The sequence below is a fragment of the Cydia pomonella genome, chromosome 11, assembly GCF_033807575.1.
Source record: "Cydia pomonella isolate Wapato2018A chromosome 11, ilCydPomo1, whole genome shotgun sequence".
Classification (NCBI taxonomy): domain Eukaryota; kingdom Metazoa; phylum Arthropoda; class Insecta; order Lepidoptera; family Tortricidae; genus Cydia; species Cydia pomonella.
The window spans coordinates 15815344-15837640 of record NC_084713.1 but is presented as its reverse complement, the minus strand read 5'-3'; the positions used below and the strand labels follow the sequence as shown (position 1 = coordinate 15837640).

Here is a 22297-nt window from a genome sequence, read left to right as displayed (position 1 = left end):
CAAGAGGTCTTTACCAGTTGGTGTGGTGAAAATGAATTTGTCAATGTCAGGTGGTGAAATAGCTGGCAGCGCATACCGCATGGTTTAGGTTTATTAGGTAAGTATTTTGTCCTAATTAACCATATTAAAAGGCAAGATCGAAGCTGGAAGGGGAAGAGGAAAACAGCGAGCAAGCACAATAACTAAAAGGAAAAGCAAATGTTGCGTTTTACAGGAACCTAAAGAACGGCAAGATGAGCCAGTCTCTTAAATTATGATGCTACTATATATATAATGTAACTCTGCAAAGCATCGCCAGCAGAACAAAACGTTGTCCCTTCACAGTGAAGATTAAGATCTCGCCTAAAACAAACTTTTCATTTTGGATTGCAACTAAATAAGTAAGGAAATTAAGTCTTTAATATTTACTAATCTTTGAGTCGCTGCAACTTTGCATATACATATTATATTATGTGTACGTATTCATGGCAGGAAAGCTGTCACACTCGTCCGCTGGAATTAACCCCTGCATTATTAAAGGTCAGGCCAGAACAAACGACGCATCTGCAATACCCGCTGAAATAAACATCCCGTCCCGCGAGACCGCAGTACACCCGCTGCCACTGAATTCTATTTACCTTTAATCTAGGTACTGAAAATAAAGAACAAAGAAAGGCAAGGAAAATTCTAGCTAATAGCCAAGTTCATAGATTCGATGTAGTGTCACGAAAACGGTCTGCAAATGACTGAAAGAATTTGCTGGATTTCAAGGAGCAGAAATATGACCTTCAATGTGGCCACGTGTATGCTCTGTCGCTTCTTACAGAAGTTACAGGACGACTCCCTTGAAAGTTACTTTATAAACATAATTATTTCATGGGTAGCTAAATAGCATCCCAAATATTTGCTTTACATTCTATCAGAGGTTTGTTTATACATTTCTTCATATACGAGAACTCTAACCTTGTTCCAAGCGTCGTCACGGACAAGATGTAGTTTATCCACGTAACTGTAGGTATCCATATAAAGTTATAGGTATAAACAACGTGAATAAGAAGAACGAATACGTAAACTTTTCCGATTTGTTACTGAACATTTTGGTTGTGATCATGGTTGTGAATGTTCTGATTTCTTAAAAAAATGAGACACGTGCTGCTACTTAGGTACCTCAAAGGTAAAGCTACACAAAATTATTTTAGGTAGGCAAGATGCCTTTGTCATCGACGTAAAAAATTCAAGGCTAACTATTAACACAAAAGTTAACACGAATTAAAATAATTATAGGTATAAACAACGTGAATAAGAAGAACGAATACGTAAATTGATCAGAACAAAGAATATTAAAATTACCGGTATATTTCGATTCTGTATTTCAATATCCCTACTTGGTAAACACAACAATTCGAAGTAATATTGAAAACGTGTTCCATTTAGAAAATGAAACAGCCCAAGTGGTTTTAGATATGCATGAATGACCTACTTCCGAATGGGATTAATTCATGTTAAGTTACCGCTAACTCTAGATCAGTTGGTCTATTCTCGTAGTAAATAATATTTATTTAATATTTTTCAAGACTAGACGTGTTGCTTAGTTACAGGAAAGATTCATTGAATCAATTAAATGTGTAAAGTATACGATAAATACGTGCTTCGAATACGTGCTGTACGGCTCCGTGTACGGTGTAGTATACGGTAACTCGGATTGTCAAAAGTTGACGTTGGTTACAACAAAATATTAAGCGCCTTATGTATGTATATTATTTAGATCAGTTGTCAAACTCGGATGCACATTTTTTCTTAAATTAGGCAGAATATTTGAGTCGCTTAACTTCAAACTCAGATAAATCCATCTGTCAGCTTTTACGATTTTGGTATTAAGAGGGAAGAATAGCTTTTCGAATCTAACGAAATAACGGTAACTTTTCTATGAAATTCCACTTCGGGTGAAGCGGGGTTTCCACTAACTAAATCATAACAAATCATTTTGATTTTGATGTCGATCGCTTCAGAGTAATAAATTCCAGGAATGATCACATTTTTGAAAAAAAAAATTGTTGTTTTACAAATTTTGAAAAAAAAAGGAAAACCTATAAACTTAGTTTTATATGGACGGCACGTGGTATACTTCCCTCTTAAGAAAAGGTAATAGGGTAGATATTTCCTGAGGCTCTTAAGAAAAGGTAATAGGGTAGATATTGTCCGAATGGATTTATCTGAGTTTGAAGTTAGCAAAACATTTATATATTCAATACCCAACTCTTTCCTTACACAATGAAGTCAAATTGCATGTGTGAATGAAATGTGACGATAGAGAGCCTAATACGATGAAGCTATGTTTAATAATAGCCTGTTTACTCGATCTCGTTTCCATTGGGTTATTCCCACTAGTTACCACCAAGTTGTTACCAGTGGTAACTAGTGGGATTTTTTTCCCTGTAGTTACCACTGGTAAAAGGTGGGAAAAAAAATCCCAGTAGTTACCACTGGTAACAACTTGGTGGTAACTAGTGGGAATAACCTTTCCTCCTGTGGTCCTGAAGTGTTTACTAACCTAATTACCACAATTCTTATTTATACATTTTTGGCGTAAGCTCAGCTTGTATAAATGAACAAACCATTGTCGACCTCTAAAAACGTCACAAGATAGCGTTTTCATCATAAAAATATATTATCTAATTTTGTTATAATTTATAGCATGGTGTGCAATAGGAAAGGAGAGGCAGAGGAGGATCGAGACGTGCATTTCTGGACCAAGCTAAAGAGAAAGTCAACGTAGTGACATATCAGGAGCTCAAAACAGAGCCAGAGAGAAGAACGGAATGTACATTACTCCACCGACAAGAGCCAGGCTCTTAAAATTATGATGACCTCATATAGGAAGAGGCAAATAGATGAACGAAAGAACTAAGTGGTTTGCGAAAGACCCTCTGATTGTTCATATACCTTCGCATATTTAAGCGAGCTGTCGTCGATACGTTACTTGTTGTACTTTTTTTAGCTTTACCCGTTTTCCCAATTGGCGAGAACGTGGCGTGCTATTTATTTCCTCAGCCAAAGAGCCTAACCAATGTACGTGATGTTTCTTCATTCCTTTCGCTTTCCACTCGTAATTAATCAAGTTTTCTCGTTATTTTGCCCCAAAGCACTTTAAAATTAAGAAAAGTTAAACACCAAAGATGAAATTGATTAGAAACGCGTGGTCTCGTTATATATGTTTAGATATAATACCTACTGTAATAGCAGCAATATAATAGGTAGTAGGTACTCGAATTTTGTTGTTTATTTTATGCGATATTTCATACTAACTTTCCAATTGTTCCTGCCAATTTTAAAGTGTGACGTTAAGTGGACGTTGGATACTTATAGAAAATGTACTCAACTGAGACATATTTCCCAGAAGGCAGAATTTTCTTAAATACAAAGTATAATTTGATCACTAGAATTATCAGAGAAATCGTATATGTTCGCCATGCCTTGTAAAATAAGAGTTGATTCAATTTCCTTTACCTCCGGTATAGTAATAAATAAGCTATATACAGCTACAGTGGTGGGGGGTCAACTTATCTTTAAATAAAACAAAAATGAGTTAATTAGATCTGTTTTTATTTTTAGGCCTGTGGGATCAGGAAAATAAATAAGGCTTAAACCGCTGAACAGATAAAAAGACAAAACAAAAATAACGAGGGGCCTTCTTTGGCGCAGGTACTTTATTTGAATACATATATTTATTAACAAAAACGTTTCACAAACACAATAACAAAATAGTGGCGATTTTAGTAGTTTCACCTAAATGCTAGAAGTTTTGCGAAGTTTAATTATGAAATGATCGCCGGTGTAGAGCGAGGAGCTGGGCTGCCGCAGCCGCTGCAGTGACCTTCGGCGCGGATGTAGGTCGAGGTCAGTCCTCGATAACGTTGCAAACAATGCGCGGTGTTGTTATAAACTAAACGGTTTTTCTTTGTATTCTGCTTTCAACTTGTTGCTTTTTCAAAGCGTAGCTTTATAAACGTGCTACGCCGTAGCTAGTAATTCTCTCATATATAGTACTTTGGTAGAGAATTGCGTATTGCGTACCGACGTATTTAGCGTATTACCTCAATATCAACACGAGTACACCTTATAATTACCGGACAAGCAACCGTACACGAGGAGATGCAAACGTGCAAATGGCATTGGATTGGGCATATCCTCAGGAAGCCTGACACCCACCTATCCAAAGTGGCCCTGACCTGGAAGATGCCCGGAAAACGGAAAAATGGTCGCCCTAAATTTAGGTACTTGGCGCCGTTCCGTGGAGCAAGAGTTGGGTGTATACGGGATGGGGTGGGAGGAGGTTACCCAAGCTGCCCAGGACCGGAGTCAGTGGAAGAAAATGGTTCGAGCCCTACACCCCAGCAGGGGGTAACAGGATGGAAAGAAGAAGAGACACCTTATAAAACAAGGTCACCTCCGCGTCTGTCTATGTATGTATGGTATATTCTCGATATACTGAAAAACTAAACGGATTTTCATGCGGTTTTCTCCTATCAATAGAGTGACTCTTAAGGGAGGTATATAATTCGTTAACCCGTGCCGAGCCGGGGTGGATTTAGTGCGCAATAAAACTTAATTCTTAGTATCAGTACTACAGTACGGTAAGTAGGTACTATTTTATTTGACTTTTTTTTTTCTACTCTACAGGTGACATATTTATTTACACATAAAGGATATATACAGAGGATTACTATAGCTTAAATCTAAAATAGGATGCTGGCGGCATTTGCTCGTTGTATCACAATAGTGATACGTTGTGCGAGGAAGCCGCCAGCTCTTCGGTCACCAGTTACGTCAACCAGACGTTTCACGATTTTTTTAAATGTAATTTTTCATACCTTAATCTTTTCTGCCGCAAAAAAGGTTTTCTAATGTACGATTACTACCGACCGGGCTGCGTCGGAGCGTATTTCACATTTGTACGACCGCAAGCCGGTCGGCTCCTCACGGACGCGGATAGCTGCAGACGGATTCCATCGCGTCTGTTATACATAATGTATATGTAGAACATTGTGAAATGCGCTCCGGCACGGCCCGAGCCCGACTCCAGCCAGTCGGTGGGAATCGTACATTAGTGATATGTTAATCTGTCGAATTTTGTGATGGATGATGATATATGAATCGTAGGCTGTCACTCTTGCAAGCAAACGCCTGAAAGGAACGGTGACATTCCCAATATTTACTTTTATCCTGAAGTTCATCTAATAAGGAGTTGCATTTCTGTTTGGAAAGGTAGTTGGTGGTAATTTAGCGTGGATACATAAATCATGCATGATATAATGGAAGAAAATCTTTTTAGGGTACTCCCATATTAGCATCAAGTGTATTTTTTTGGAAAAAAACATACGCGTTAACCCAACGGTGTGGGGTTTCGTTGGAAAGGTGGTTGGTAGTGTGTTTCAAACCGAATACGGGGCTTCAACAACCATTCTTTGATAGAGTGAATATTTTCGGAAATAATCGCTCCAAAAGGAAAAAAATGTGTTCCACCTTCTAACTTTTAAACGGGTCCAAAAAACAAAAAAAATCTTAATAAATACTTTCAATCAAAAACTATCGGACTTGATCGGTCCAGCCGTTTTTGGGTTATTGCAAAAGTCTTAGTGAAAAGACGTACAAAGCACTGCGAAGGTACTCCTTTATGCTTGTAATGATAATGTACTTACTAATAGCCCCCATTTAGCCTATTCTGAAAGAATGGTAACTACGGAACCCTATAATGAGCCGGGCCCGACATGCTCTTGGCCGATTATTACAACTCTAGCCGAGGCCGGCTCCAGCACTCGCCCACACGACCCCCAGCGGAGTGCATCATATTTTATCTCACCTCATGTAAAGTCAACACAAAGACATTTATCGAATTATCTACATAGAAGTCGCATAGTTATTATATTACACCATCATTGAAAAAAATTATTAGTACCGTAAATTGTGCCTGCTTTGCTTCCCACTGGGTAATTGTGGTCTAACGCTTTGTATATAAAAAAATATATCACAACATTCACACTACAATATGGACGGTTATATTATATATATGAATAAATATACTACAATATAATAATTTTAAAGTTTAAATTATATTTCGAATTTTGGAGTAAGTTTAGGCACATATTACGGTACCTATTTATAAAAATAGGAAGAATAATTACTAATTACATTGCTTATAAAAATACTTAGATATTCATTGACTGTGGAGTTGCATGTTATTATTCTCAATCGTAATGGAGATTTCATGATTATTTTAATATAGGTACTTACTATTTGACCCCAGGGACGCGAATTCCATGGCCAACACCGCTGCCTTCAAGGCATCCATCATTATTCATTTATTAAGGAATTTTGACACTAAAAGAGGACAAGGAAAATATAGAATCATCGTTCATCTAATTATTGGAATAATATTATGGAAAGTGAACAAAAAAAAAAACTTATAGTCGTATAACTGTTAAAGTCGGGCCACGATAAGTTTTCATGCTAAGTCAAGCTTATGTAAGGGATGTGTATGCATTGTTACTGCCATGTTGGTGCAAAGTTAGCGTGGTCAGAGCCTATTAAGGTCGTTAAGTCTGAATTTGAAATAGAGGTGGATTGTCAAAGAAAACTTTGTAGCCACAATAAATTTACTGCCATCTTTCGACACATGATTAAAACTTTTAGAACGCCATTTCACTTTGATCCTTGTTCTTTCACTGATATATGTTAAATTTGTTAAATATCAAAAAGTGGCGCCATCTATAGATCGATCTCGGCATCGTTTCGAGCGATGGCGCCATTACCTTTGGCCTATACCCGGTAGGATGGCGGTGGATGGATCTATATAGATCATGTAGGTATGTCTGTGCTCAACTCACTTATGGCCCACATTCAACTGAAAACGAGAAAATATTGCAAAAGTTTTCCCGTTAAAAATTTAATATTATATGACAAAGTTGCCTGAATTGTAGATTCACTTTGATAAAAATTATCTATTTAGGGGCAAACAGTAGTCGTATTTCCATACACACGTTGTCGCCTATTTATTTCTTGTATGATTTTTAACATTTGAATATATTTTTTAAACCAGTTCAATATGAAAGCTATCGGTTTTTTCTTTTGAGTAAAGCTTAATATATACTACGGTGCGACAAAAATATATTCAATACCTATTCAAATACTTTACCTTTTCTAAATAGGCTCAGGTAATGTTACTTCTTAAGTGATTCTAAAAGTTCTGACAAAGTTGGATCAAATAATGAAATGTTTACGATTCGTAATTCGCTAAAATATCTTAGAAGTTTACCGTCTGAAACATCCTGCTTTAATTGTATTTATCCAGTAAACCGTCTTTAAAGGTGGTCTAAATTATTTAAAATGGACTTTGCCTTTCTCCGCTGGTATAACAAAACAATGGTATCTATTGTGTTCTTTGTTAACAAAACGATCCTTTTCAAAAGAAGTTTGGCGTGTATTATGAGTTAGGTTGTGGTATAATTTCTTAATTATATTAGACTTGTATTTAATGGGAAAAGGCAACCAATTTAATAAAAAACTCTCTGTGCAAGGCAGTGGACCTCTCGAACCTCCGCCATTTAGAATAAATCCAAAAACAGAATTGATAAAATATTCCACCTCTATAATTATCGAACCTGCTCACCAAATTTCTCAAGAATCGTTGGAAATTGCGACATGTAGAGGAGAATAGCCGGACAACCGGATATACTCCTCCGCCTCCTCGGTACTCATTTTATTATCGACTTCACGTGTGAAGTCGCGCGCGTCAACGCAAGTCATGTTAAGCGGTCAGGTGTCATCATCATTGGCCACATCATCTGTTGTAGATGTTTCTTGCAGCGCTTGTGGGTTTATGGGGTCGCATCGCCGTTGATAGCTATAAAGTCCTATAGAAGTGTCAGATGTAAAACTTGTGAAAGTAGATAATAGACCGAGCAAGAAAAGTCTGAGATGAATCTGACAAAACATTACACGTAAAATGTCGTCAAGTTGTTGTTACTGCTAATAAGCAAATTATCTAATCCAAATTTTGAATTATTTGTACTTGTAAAGAGAGGAAACTAAAATAGGTTTTTAAAGTAATAAATAGATTAAGTTAGTCTACCGAGTACATTAAGATAAACTTGTAAATGTTCTTAAGTACAGTCATTTATCTCAATTCTGCGCTTAGAGAGACAGTTCTATCAAGTTCGCTAGTAGCACACCAGTAGGGAAAAGTTACGTTCGTTATCAGAGCATTGCCGCAATACTTAACCATAACAACGAGGTGTATCTGAAAACTCATTTAATTACAAGCTTTATTTCACTTATTCAGAGACTTGGATAAGTTTCTACATGGATAATTTCTGACTGTCACGTCCATTGTAACTCAGTTACTCCTTGAGCCGTTTTTACCTAATAAACCCAAACTCGATACTTATGGCTAGGTAAGTTTGTTAAAAACAAGTCTGTGCTCTGATACAGATTCCATAAGTCTATAGCAGGCACACCACTATCAAATAAATATACTGCTATAGAAAACATATCAATTAGATTTTCACCATTCAGAATTGTATATCAAAGTCTTTATTTCTATAATGCCAAAATTTTCTACTAGTTTCTTGCTGTACAAATATCAACTTACTAATATTTGTGTCATTCCAAGCAAAAAGTCTCAGTTTGACGCTTGCTAGCGACAAACTGGGATCTTTGACTAGACTTTGACACAGTTTTATGTCCTAAGAGACTGCGTTTAATATATATTAATTAAGTATGTATTGTATGTAGCTTAAGTATGTATTGATTATATAATCAATACAAACTTATTGTTGCTTATATTATTGAGTAGTCCGTAACTCAGTCTCAGTTATTTCCGTCCTGGTAGCTACTGAAAGCGAGCCGGCACTAACGAGCTGGTTTCGTGTTACTTTCTATAACAGGCAACTAGAAGACAAAAGAAATCCAATACGGGAATATAATGTTGTCACTAAGCATAGCGGACCGACTAAACTATGTAGTACCACGTAGTATTTAAGTTTGGATTAAATAAAATAAAATACTGTACATACTTACTTGTATTTAAATGTTGTCTACGAGTGATTAAGTAATCTTAATTCTATTTAACTTTAATTTAAAGTTAGGGCTTTATTTGAAACGTAGGTCCAAAATGCATTCTGTCTGTGTGGCTTAAGCCCTGAGGCTCCAGGATACAAGGTATATTGGCCGAGACCATGGCACGTCGGATCAGCTCGTTGATGGCGTTATGTCTGGGTATTAAGCCTTGGTGCCCATTAGTCTCGACCATCGTCCCGCAGATGCAGCGATGGGTTTCGCATACCTTGCATCCTATTCTTACATATGGTGCTATTTTACCACCCTAGTGCGGTAATCAGCACTTTACGTGCCTAGTACTGTAAAACGTAAGATACATGTTTGAATAGGTGATTCGCAATTCGTGTCGATTTAAAACACTACCTTCGGTAGTGTTTTAAGTAATTTATCGCCACTCGTAGCGATTTTCCTAATTTTCGCACTTGTATTTACTGACCTAGTACTTGTTTGCGCGTGCATTAAATAACCGTAAGAAGTACCTATTTATGTCACGAGTTGACTCAATTAACCAATTAAGCCTTGTAATATAAAAGGGGACGGAATGATTAATAAACGAATGGTACTTCCTCTCAAATAAAATTGAAATATGGAGGAAACTAGAAATTCAATATTCCATTGATGGTTTTTTTATGGTACTTACTTAATTCTCTTTACTTAAGTACATACAATACTTTTAAGTATTATCTTCCTGAAATAACTTTCTCGCATAGTTGAAACTATTCGTTCTAACAACTAGTTCGATTAGATATTCCTCTGAAAAACTGCTCGTAAATATGGATCGTATAATATTTACCTAATACAAGTAGGTATGTAATATTTTTGGCAACGATATACGAGGCCTTGCTCGAGTCGAAAATATCCAGCCTTCTTAAGTAGGCCGTTTCCACTTCGGAAAGTTGGGGTTTCTAACGGAATCATGTTCTATGTATGCTTCGATGTTGAGCTCGACTGATACGAGTGGTGAATATATTTACCATGTTAGTTTACTTAAATACATACATACATATATTCTTGTTTCTGTGTGGTAGGTTCCTGGTAACATTTTGGTATGGAACTTTAAGGAAGAATAACGTAGGTAGATATTTTACGCCACGAAGCGCTCGGAATTGTAAATGATTTATGTACAAGAACGGCTTTGTAGCTTTGTACACACTTGTACTGACAATTACAATTAAAGCGTATAAATAATATAAAACACACATTCTTCACACTGTCTCGGAGTAAGTGAGGTATATGGATGGCAGTCAGTAAAAATATCCACTTGGGGATCGGTACACAGGAGCCCGTTTAGCGAGATGAGCAGGTCGCATAGTGGTGAATGATGGCGAGCAGATATCGCTTTCGGTCCAGAGCCGTCCGACATCTGCAGGTACGGACGTCAGCGGGACTTGTTCGCAGGGTTCACATGCAGAAATATCAAACATTGAACATTTTTGGCAATTAGAGACAAAATATTTTTTACATTTCGAATATTTTTAACGATGTGCTGATATTTTGAAACGAAAACGATTATTAGGCCCGAAATCGGAACAGATTTCGGGCACCAAATCGGGAAGTGTGGATATTATTGGCGTTTAATGGAAGAAAACTAAGATAATACCATGGAAATGATATTCAGCGGGTTTATCAAACTGAATTGGAATGCAGAGTGTAAAACCGTTAAAAGCGTATTTCGATTGAGAATCCATTAACCCTTGTCCAGTCTGATGATATTTGTCGACCACATCGTTGATGGGAAAGAGACCGTCGATTCTGTTTCGTTTGGGCTGGAGTTAAGTACCCTTGTAAACGGGGATACGTTTCTGAGAAATGTTTCTTGGGCACGTTTACGGATCGTGTGTAAACCGTGTTCTTAGTACCACCGGGCTTAAGAAAACGGGTATTCGTTTCGGCGTGTAACACGTATACCGGGAGCCCTAGTTTGTACGATTCGAAAATCACAAAGCCAAAGACACAGCTTGATAAACATAATAAATAATTTGTATGCAATATACTATGGACGTCTTATAAAGAAATGTAATGCAAGCAAACAAAGCACCGTAAAGATTAGTGCAAAGAGAATTAAACTCTTTAGTCTTTTCATTATGTACCTATTTTTAATTCCCGTTTAATTTACCCCCAATACTACATCTATTCCCGTAATAAATTGCGTTTGTATTTTACCTATATAGTCTGTAAGATATATGCGATGAGTCCAAAATCGACGCTCTCCTTTATTAACAACATTGACAATCAAATCACAAAATGTTGGAAAACTATTAACAACATGGTCTTTGATATTAAAGGAGTTAAGCGACTCATCAGCTACCTGATTTTTGTTAATACACCCAGGGAAGTTACTGAGACCTATTACGTTTTAGTGTTTAAGTGTCAAAAGAAACCATTTTATTAAGCTTTATTATTTTATTAAAAATACAAACACAATAATTCGAAATATATCCACACGTAAAACTATCAACTCTTGTCAATTGCTCTCTCGGAAGTTAAATGCTGCAGTCATCCAAATGGATTTGGCTGGATGACGAAATTCTTTCACGCTCTTTGTTATAATTCCATTTTAATTTATAAATACAAACAGAGCAAACTACAGTCAGCAACAGTGGTATTAGAGTGAGGTGTTCAAACTTATCTCAATAAAACTTTAATGTTATGATAATAAGAGCGGGTGAAGATGTATTGAACACCTCGCCCGTTCAGCTACTGAAGCTGCTAATATACATAGGCTCTACAACTATAATCTACTTGACTGGTAATAGGTTTTCTAGTAAGAGAAAATTACAATAGAGGTCCACATTGAACGAGATGCCTCGCGAGGTAATTGCCGCGCGAAATAGTTCGGTCTTATTTATTATTCGGATATTCGGTCTGCATTTCCTTGCCCAGATCTAGCTGCCTCGCGTCGTTCGCGTGGCAGTTTCCTCGTGAGACGGCTCGTTATGTGTCGACATACTTAGTTAAAAAGAAAAACTTTTAATAGAAACTTCAAACCAAAGGGTCTTTAAGTGGTTTTAACAGCGAATTTAATTTTAACCAAAGATTCGTTGATTGTAATAGTTGTGTAAAGACAGATGGATTCGTGCTTAGAATTTGATAACAGTTAGTGGTTACAACTAATCAAGCGTCATATTTTTCACATCTAATAAAATCAATGAATCTTTACTTTTAAGACATGTATCAGGATTAACTCAACGGTGTGCCACGTAAAACAACTTTGGCGTTGTGTTTATGCTACGCAAAGTAAAATATGTCAATGAACAACCGTTTACTGTCAAATGTAATACCGTAATGTTCTAGTTCTTCTGATGACCTCTTCATCAATTTTACTCTGTTACATGTCATGCGACACACACAATGCCCAAGTTAGACATTCATAATGTACTTCTACTTAGATGTTATAAATATATTAACATTACACAAATCTATATTGAAGTTAATGGAAAACAACAGAAGTTTCTGTTGCATTTGTAGCTATATTTAGGCATTTACAATAGACATATTCGCACAAAAAAGAGGAAACAAACAATACATAAGCTATGTTTATATTAGGATAAGATAACAAATGCAACATCTATATTCAAGAATAACCAACACGGGCAAATATTAGTATTGAACTTTCATACAAAGTTTTAGTGAAAACTTTTCACTGTTCTTAAGTGTAGATTACTAAGTCGTTATACTAAAATTATATACATAAACTCTAAAAAACAACATAATCAATCAACAAATTCAACGACATAAAATTTGATGACCACATAAAAGTGAATACATAACGAAATTGGTTTTCTACCTACACTGCAGTCGCAGGCGAGGCGGCGAACAGTGTGTAACACAAACAGGCAAATTTACATAATTTCAATTTTAGGTTATTTTCGTTGGTGTTGTAGGTATATGTTGTACCTGCGCCTTGTTACGAGTATTCAAGGTATAAACATAATAATCAACATTTTTTGGTTACAATATGCTTGATTGACGCTGCCTCGCCTAAAGCGGGTATAAAAATGTAGCTATATACATGTTAAGTAATATATTAGTAATAATTAGGACCGACCACTCCGAAACGTATACGTCGGGATAAGACTTTTTTGCTAAACGGTGTATACGTAAACGGTGGTAATTTTGTTCTTTCAAGACTGGTGTGACTAGTCTCTATAATTATAAAATATGGTAAAAGGTGTAATATACCCTTATACATTAAGTTTTAGCACAAAGAAGTTTGAAAACTAGCCTTCTGTGCATCTGCGACGCGACTAAGTGGTCTAAAACGCGCTAGCAAGTTATTTTATGACGCTTTCATATTAAGTGTGATAGTTTTATTAGAATTCGTTGTTGCTTTAAATATTTATGGCAAAGGCGGCAAAATTAAAATTCAACGCTTTTTAAGTGCAAAATTTTACGAAACATATGCCGCTGACATTGATCGAGAGCTAATTATGAAGTCAAAATCGAACGCGGGCCGTAGCTTGCAGTTCGCAATTAATCATGAATCCAGACACCTAGTATAAAAATACTACAAACGAATACTCTACAGAAATAAAGCAAAAAACATACGTATAGTAAAATATGCTCTACCATAGTCACAAAGCGTGAGTTAGGCTTCAGTTGCAAGTTGGAAAAGGAAGCAATCATTTAGCGTCGAGCTTTCGCAGTGAAATACCGACCAACTTATTAAACAGAAATTACTTCGCTACTGTAATAGATATTCATAGCTGGAAGTATCTATTACTTAGGGGAAATAACAATGTTAGGTCGTGGGAAATAACTTCTTGTGTGTTTGTAGACTCCAGAGTGTAATAATATTGTTTCCAAGAATAAGTAATAGTAAATTCTAGATATACATGTATATATTCAGATCAATACTAAAATGAACTTTTAAGCATTGCTTTTGTATACACTATCGGGCAAAAATATATTATACTTTTGTGTTTTTTTTGGTTTATAATGTTTATGGTTATAAATATTGGTTAGATTGTATGTATGCCTATTCCTATATTCTCATTGGTTTACCAATTGTATAAATAATATTTTAATGAAACAATGTGGGTAGACAGTGGACCCATTATATTACTTAAAACAACCACACCACAACGAACTCATGTTGACTTTAAGTATCATTCATGGGTACGCCCCAGTTAATGGCCAACAAAAATAGCTTTCTATTGACTGGGGTCCGAGTTCTTTCATCCATGAAGCTTCAACATACTTTGTTTATTAATATACAAGTTTATATTAATATTCAAGTTTTTAGTGACAGTTTCACATTTACTTATAAATCAATTAATATTGCGATGAAGTATGTGACAAAACAAGAAAAAACTACGACATTGCCATTATATGTGGCCAGGTTATCTCATTGACCGCATTAGTTAGAAACAGTTTTGCCGTAAAAGCTGAAGGTCATATATTTTTGGCCGGTACTGTATCGATATTAAGATCTAAGGAATTATCAAGAGAAATTAACGTTATTCGGAGAAAAAATTACGTTGGATGATGGGAAAGTACAACTACTTATTCTGACCACAAAAATATTACAGACCTTCGTAATTAGAAGCTGTCAGCCACAGTCGTTTGTAATCTGATATACAGTGTGTGTCTTTCATAACGACACTAATTTCAAGGGCTGAAAGTATAAGTCCTAATGAACTGAAATTAGCATATTTAGTTAAAAAATAAAAAATAAAATTTTTCATACAAATTAATTGGGCACGCAATGTATCAGTAATAAATTAAACTTAACAATTGTCATGTGATTTCATTGAAATTTCGCTCTTAGTGACATCCTGACACCTATCACAATTACCTACATCTTACATGTCGGTGACACTTTTGATTGACAAGACCGTCAAAAATCATGACAAGAGACCTTGTTCGTAAAAAAAGGACTTAACCGCCCTGCTATCGCGAAACACTTTGCGAAGTTTCTCCTCTCTTTCTCACTCACAAAAGTTGCTTGAGGAGAAACTACGCAGTGTTTCTTGGTCAAAGTTCGATTAAAAATAAAAAAAGATTAAAAAGTTTTTATTTATTCAAAAAATAAAATCAATCTCTGCGATTCACTCGTCGAAGATGTTCGATGTGACGTCCTTGCCTTTCGATGCAAGTGTTGCATCGGCGTATGAGAGACTGATGTACGCTTTCAAAATTAGTGTTCTGCTGAAGTTTTTGAAACGCGTCAGTTATTCTGTTCCGAAGATCTTCAACAGATATTTGTGGTTTCGAATACACTTCGTTTTTTATGGCCCCCCATAAAAAAAAATCTAACATCGTGAGGTCCGGTGAACGGGCCGGCCAACGTCGAGGCCCAAATCTACCGAGCCAGTGGTTTTCAAACATTAAGTTCAAATGATTACGCACGCGAACTGCTGAATGTGCCGGAGCTCCGTCCATTTGCAACCAAGTCAGCTCCCGTGCTTCTTCTGGCAACGAATTGAAATAATTAGTCAATGGACCACTAAGCAATTCCAGGAATTTTTCGCCATTGAGATTTCCGTCGATAAATACTGGACCTATTATACGGTCACCATGAATGGCTGCCCAGACGTTTACAGCCCATCGGTATTGATGACCGGTCTCTCTTAGTACACGAGGATTTACTCTTGCCCAAAAGTGTGTATTTCTCTGATTCCACACGCCGTTCCGAGTAAAAGTACTTTCATCAGTCCATATTACTCTTGAGGTAAATTGGTGGTCGGTATTGTGTTTGTTCAATAGCCAGCGACTAAATGTTAAACGTGGCAGCAAATCCCTAGGCAATATTGCGTGTGCCTTCAAAAATTTGTAAGGATGCTGCAAGTTTTTTTTTAGAATCCTGTGAACTGTTTTGTGCTTCATTTGAAAATGACGCCCGGCATTTCTTGTACTGCATTCTGGATTTTCAGCAAAATGTTCCAGTATAATTTCTTCATTACGAACATGAAGACGGGGTCCATTTGCCAACGGTTGGATTCTCCCAGTAATGGGCATGTCTTCCCGGACACGCTGCAATGCACCGACTATGACTCTGGGGTTTTGCGGAATTCGACGATTTGGAAATTGCTCCCGATATAATGTTAACGCTAGTCTAGCATCTTGCATAGCTTCGCCATACTTTATAATCATATCCGCTAATTCTTGCGAGGTATAAGGCGATGGTCGTGGCATTTTGGAAAGATAATTATGACATGACAATTTCATGAAAAAAGTCACCTAAATATTTTACATCAACCTACCTGCATCCTGTCATACCAGCCAGTGCAGTCAAAAGATTGGTGTAAGTAGGTAACTTTGTGTTAACTAAGAAGGCGGATTCAGATAATTGTTTCGTTTAAGTACCGATTGATAACTTCACATTGATTGGGTTGAAGTGTCAAGATAACATCGAGTTTGTTGATCAACACAGACATTCCTAAAAAATTTAATAAGCATGTTTGAACTAGGTAATGTGATTTCTAAGAGGTGATAATAAATGTATGTGCAGTGATTTTTGGTATCAGTCTAGTTCGGTGAATAATGCGATTCATAAATGTGGTGGCTAACAATAAGACACAGAAAGATTTGTTGATGTAAATTTGTTGTGCTAGTGTGGTCAAAATCGCGTATGTTTTAAATTGCAGTGTTTTCTAGTAGTGAATAATTCAGTAAATAAGTTAACGTGGGCAACAGTTCCGAGTTACTTAATGTTTTGATCGAATTTAAATGGAAACGAAACTAGCTCTTCCTCTCTGAAACGTCAAATAAATGTTTGCATTACATTGCTGCTCGAGATTTTTTTTTAAATTAATTACTCTTAACTATAAAAGGCAATCGTTATATTCTTTTGATAAAACTGTTAACAGCACTTTAAACTATCGTTACTTAAAACCAATGTCGTTATGAAAGACACACACTGTATTTGACGAGGGTCTTTTATTCAAATGATTTACGAAAAAATATTAGACTGTGCACCTGATCAAGTATTTAGCTAAATGATTCTATCGAACATAACTCGACTTAATCGGAAATACACTAATTTACATTTTCACTTTTACAAGTAAGAAAAAGTGAAATTTACTTAGCTGTATTTAAACGGAAATTTCGAGTTTAATAGAAAACTCGTTTCAATTCGTGTTGGAGTTCCGCGAACGTGTTTAAGTGGATAGTAGATGCTGGTTAAATGACCAACGAAGTTGCTCCAACTTTCTAGCTTATGCAAGCCCGAGTCGAGCTTTATATGGCCTCATTTTGGCACGACCAACTTCACCTAACTTATTATCAGGGCTGATGGATTTCATATTAATTTCCGTATTCGGTTATTTGCATTTTGTGTAGACACAACGGCGCCATAATTTTGGGCTATGAATTTTGTTTACAAAGGAAATTTCAGGGACATTTTATAATTTCGCTCGTTCGAAGATAATGGCATTATATAGATATCAGAATACAATAGAGACGGTTTGAGCTTGTATCGGTCTCTTGAATAAAACGTACCGAAAGGTCAACCAATGTTCACAGTTGTTTATATAGGTACCTACAGTTGTGAAATATGCTATGTAGTAATATAGTAGCAACATGCTTATACTTAGACCTTACGTATGTAGTTGTAAATGGTCACTTTGCACACTTTGCTAAAAGTGGCGGCAGCGTTACATAAATAAGTATATCTTGTATTCAGATACCTGTAATGAATAATGAATAGGATGGTAAGAAAAATATCGGAAAGCGAAATGCGAGCCAGGTGGAGAGCAGTGATCTAGCTTAGTCGGTGTAGAGCCCTTCGTAGAGGGAGCGCGGGAGGTGCTCGGCCAGGATGGACTTGAGCTTCTCGCGCGGGGACACGGGCGTGTAGCGGGCCAGCGGGAAGGTGCGCGTCACGCCGTCGCTTAGGGCGCGGGTCACCGCCGTCAAGTCAGCATCCTGGAAATAACATGCTATTTTAAACTAACAAACATATGAAATCAAGAGGAAACCGACCACTGCCCACAAATTCGAAACCTGGTAATTGAAAAAAAAAAAAACTCATTGCACGCTGCTAGAAAATGATGGTACAGTCAGTGTACAAATATGGGTGCACACATCTTACTCAAAAATATGTCCCTTAGCCGGCGATATATATCGGTGAATTAAGAACTATGGGACGTATTCTTAAGTAAGTTGAATGTAACCATATTTTTACACTTGACTACAACATAATGTTACTCTGGAAACTACAGGAAAAATAATAAATAAAGGTATACCTATGCAATGAAGTCCCATTATAGCTTAATAATGTCTTTAATTTAAATTACCCACCTATTTAAAACCACATAGAATCAATATACGACTAAAAACCGAAAACAACCAAGAAAAGTATACTTCAAAAAACTCCAATCCATATAAATGTATTCCCTCAAATATACCGCATTGAATAAAAGATGCCACAAGATTACACCAACATTGATGTAGTTTCACAGTTCATAATATTATCACAGTGTAAAAAAACATACAGCGGTTTAACAAAGACCTACAAAGTTGAGTAAGGACCCATATCGTGCTCGATAAGTGCGCATTCAGACATATCAGACTATCAGCGTTTTGTGTGTGTGCGTTTAAACGTAACGTAGATGTGTCTCAGAAAGAGCGGCGCAATTATAAGCTGTAATCGCAAATAACGTAATATTTTCTTTTTTAATACTTTAATACTGGTATGCGAGTGTACGCAAAATAAGACGGAGTCCATTAAGAAAATATAAAACTACTTAAAAGTAAAAAAAGCGTGCGGAACGATGAGATTATTTCCACCTGGTACAACCCCGATAATTTGATGGTCTGAAAGCTCTCTAAAGAATATAAATACCTGTCCTGGACGCCCTAAGGAGCACTGTCTAGACGGGGTTCGGCCCTGACTAGGGATAATTTCACACACATATAACTTAGTAGACTAAAACAATCTGTTTTAGATGTTGGATAAAAGATTATTTTACAATTTAGTACCGCGTTTTTTAATGTAGGTTTATCATTTGTGTTAAATCGGAATCTAAAGAAGCTGCGTTTTTGCGTTTGAAGCGTTTTTATAATATAGTCCCCACTGATATAGTGAATTAACAAGTTTAAGTCACATATTAAGCGCTCCTTGTTAAGTAAGGCGTACTACACTGTAAATGATTTTATAGCCTATTGTGGCCTATTTGCTGAATAAATGTTAAAGTTGAAGTTGAAGCTGATCGATAGAAGTAAAGTATTAATATCTTTACTGCTCTTAACTACGAGTAAAACAACAGAGTGTCGTCAACGACGAATAGGATTTCTTAATTTATGAAAGATAGATATTGTGGCGTTGTGTTATTTAAGTCAAGTCGTCGTGTTCCATATTGCAGGAATATAAATATAAAACTCTTCTAGTATTCCTGAAGAGGGTGAAAAAGACAAACTTGGCAAAGTCGCTTTTGAATGAGCTGCCTCTGAGCTTTGAAATTAGATCACCGATGTTTATGCGCGACGAAACTGAAAAGTATGAGTGTGAAGTTCGTTGGATAATATTACAAACGAGTGTGAAAGTAAAAAAGGAAAATGTGTTTTGTTTTGTTTAAATTACGATAAATCAAACAAGTTAAAATTAAAATACAGCTGTTTTATTTTCCAGAATTTTGGACCGGGACTACAAGAATGTGGGACCCTTAGAATCTAAATCCGTAATTCCGGAACTTTAGAACCCTGCAATTGCGTGAACGTCGGACTGTAGGATTCGAGGTCAACGTAACGAGGCACGCATACTCACAATTTTTATGTCAATATAATATCAGCATACTACATACAAAATGACAGTCTATCGACAAATACTAATGTCAAGAATTCTCATTTATTCACATTCTTTCATCTAGAAGCAAGGAATAAAATATAATTTTTTTTTCGATGACTATTACAACCATTCTGTATCAGTCGTGAACGAAAATCACATGTTAATGTCACAATCAGTGTCTGATAGATGAGTCTAGGGACATGTCTATAATGTCTATATTCTACTCTGTGGGAGGCGATGGCGAGGCCCTGATAGGTAGTGATATCAAATGGTGTAAGTATAAGCATAATATATTTTGTTGTTATTATTACCCCTGTCGTGTGGTTGACAGGATTAAAAAGCAGGTACCTCGTAATTACTTAATTTTATCAAAAATATATGCGATGAGTTGATATACCTATTTTTTTATTTACATATTTAGGAATACATTCTGAAAAAGCGATTCATAACTTTTAAGTTTGATGATGCAATCAGGTGAGACAAAAAATAAAAACATCGACCTTAGAGAACAAACATAAAAAAAAAAGGTATATATTTTACCTTCACATTTAAAAGCATAGTAAAGTCAGCATCGTTCGTTTAAAATAGTGTAAAAATTATGATATTTAATAACTCCAAGATTGGCTAGAATACTCTTCATAATTATTTCAAGTATTTTACTTTTTTTAAGCCGGGTATAACCATGTAATTAAACTGTTGAAATTATTAAATCCCAAGCGAAACTGTAATATATGATGATACCTTTACTGCTTTTGGCATTAATCTTCTGGTGAAACATCGTAAAAACCCTGTGTAAGCCTCCGATCTGCTTTTTAATTAACCGCCCGTTATGAAATCATGGAGGACACAGCCAAGAGTATCTCGTGCCTACATAGGTACAATACGTTTGCATAATTTTACCTCCTATTATATATTGAAACAATAGCCCAAATTAATTCATTGGCTTTATTTAACAACGATATTTTTGGAACAAGATTACAATTCAGTCGACGTCGTTCCGAGAGGGGAAAAACGTTCCATTCCTCACACCTGCCTTCTTAATGCAGACAATATACGAATTGTACAATTTTCAAATAATGTCTGTAATGTAATTTACTTATAGTTAGTCTCTACTCTCTGCCCACGACTAACGTGCCGAGGGAATGTTTCAAACAAAATATTAAAATAAAATAAAGGATAAAATAAAGTGGGGGAAGAAACGAGATCATAATTTTCGACAACGCCCAAACGACTGATTTTTATCACAACAGAACCTCTATGTAACTTACAGGTACATAATCTATTTACGTTTTGAAATGGCCTGAAAGGTAGGGTTTGTAGGTAGGGCGGGAGTGATGATACAGCCAATTTTCATCGGCAACTTCGTCGCTGCTCATAATTCCATTACCAAGCCTTTTACTGCAACGTCACAAGACAACAACAGCTCCAGCGTTGGTCCCCCGAAATACTTCAGGATTTTCCGACGAATCACAATTTTTTATTCAAAGTTATGGCATGCCATTAAAACGTTAGCTTAATGCTACTTTTGAAGTCAAAATATTCTCATTACGTAACCACAATGTCAAAACGCTACGAAGAGTTTTTTGTACACACGGGATGTGGGCATTTAATATGCTACGAAATGAATTGCCTAGTGTAATAATAATAACAATCTCTATCCGCAGGGCAACTTGTGGCGAGCTGTTGGGGATTACGACCCCACGGACCCGAGTACACCCGAGAGTCGGCTAGGGTCTCCGTCTCCGGCATGTCTTCGTCAGTTGGGGACCCCAAGGGGACCCGCAGGACTCTCAGCTCTGGCTTGCTTTTATTGGCCGTCCAGAGATGAGCCTCTGGGTAGAAAGCGGCGTACACCTCTCGACACCCCTGAGCCGCTCACACCTGTGTTGCTCCTGGTCGTCTTCACGACGGCAGTTTCTGGGGCCCATCTAGTGGGCGGTGAGTCACCGCCTGCCTTGATAACTAGTGAAAATATTGTTATGGCAGGTGTCCGGACGTCTTTGCAATAACCGTGTCTCATCGTCCACCCAAACTTCAATCCATAAACCATTATACTGATTACTATTTCTACAATACTCCCAATGCCTGCTGCGACCGGTTAATGGGTGTCTATTGCTTTCCAGCTTTTCAGGGTTCTAGCAGGCGTTCTACATGACATTAAAGCTCTCCAAGGGGCCTCTACGTCTTGGATCTCTCAAAAGCTGCAAGCTTATCAAAAGACCGAGATTTATAGGCCCGTGAAATCCAAGGAGATACAATAATAACAATCTAAACGCAATGAATAGTATCATACTACGTGCAGAAATCTCACTTTCTAATAAAACCAATGTTTAACACATTCACCGCTGAGCTACGGTGGCAGCGCTACGTCGTAGCCGATAACATCCCGGTATGTAGCGGAAATGACAATGTGTCGTGATTAGCGCCAAACGGGTTTAGAGAGAATTTCCTTGTCCCTCTCTAACGCAGTAGCCG

At 36.7% G+C, this 22297-nt stretch overlaps 1 protein-coding gene across 1 annotated transcript in view; it reads right to left on the bottom strand.

The window, feature by feature from the left end:
* Window positions 1-16963: 16963 nt before the first annotated feature.
* Window positions 16964-22297, bottom strand: part of LOC133522976 (D-beta-hydroxybutyrate dehydrogenase, mitochondrial) — a 118517-nt gene continuing 113183 nt past the window's right edge. The window contains exon 8 of the mRNA XM_061858478.1: window positions 16964-17961. Coding sequence (XP_061714462.1) covers window positions 17803-17961 — 159 coding nt within the window. The 3' untranslated portion in view covers window positions 16964-17802. The remainder of the gene's footprint in view (window positions 17962-22297) is intronic.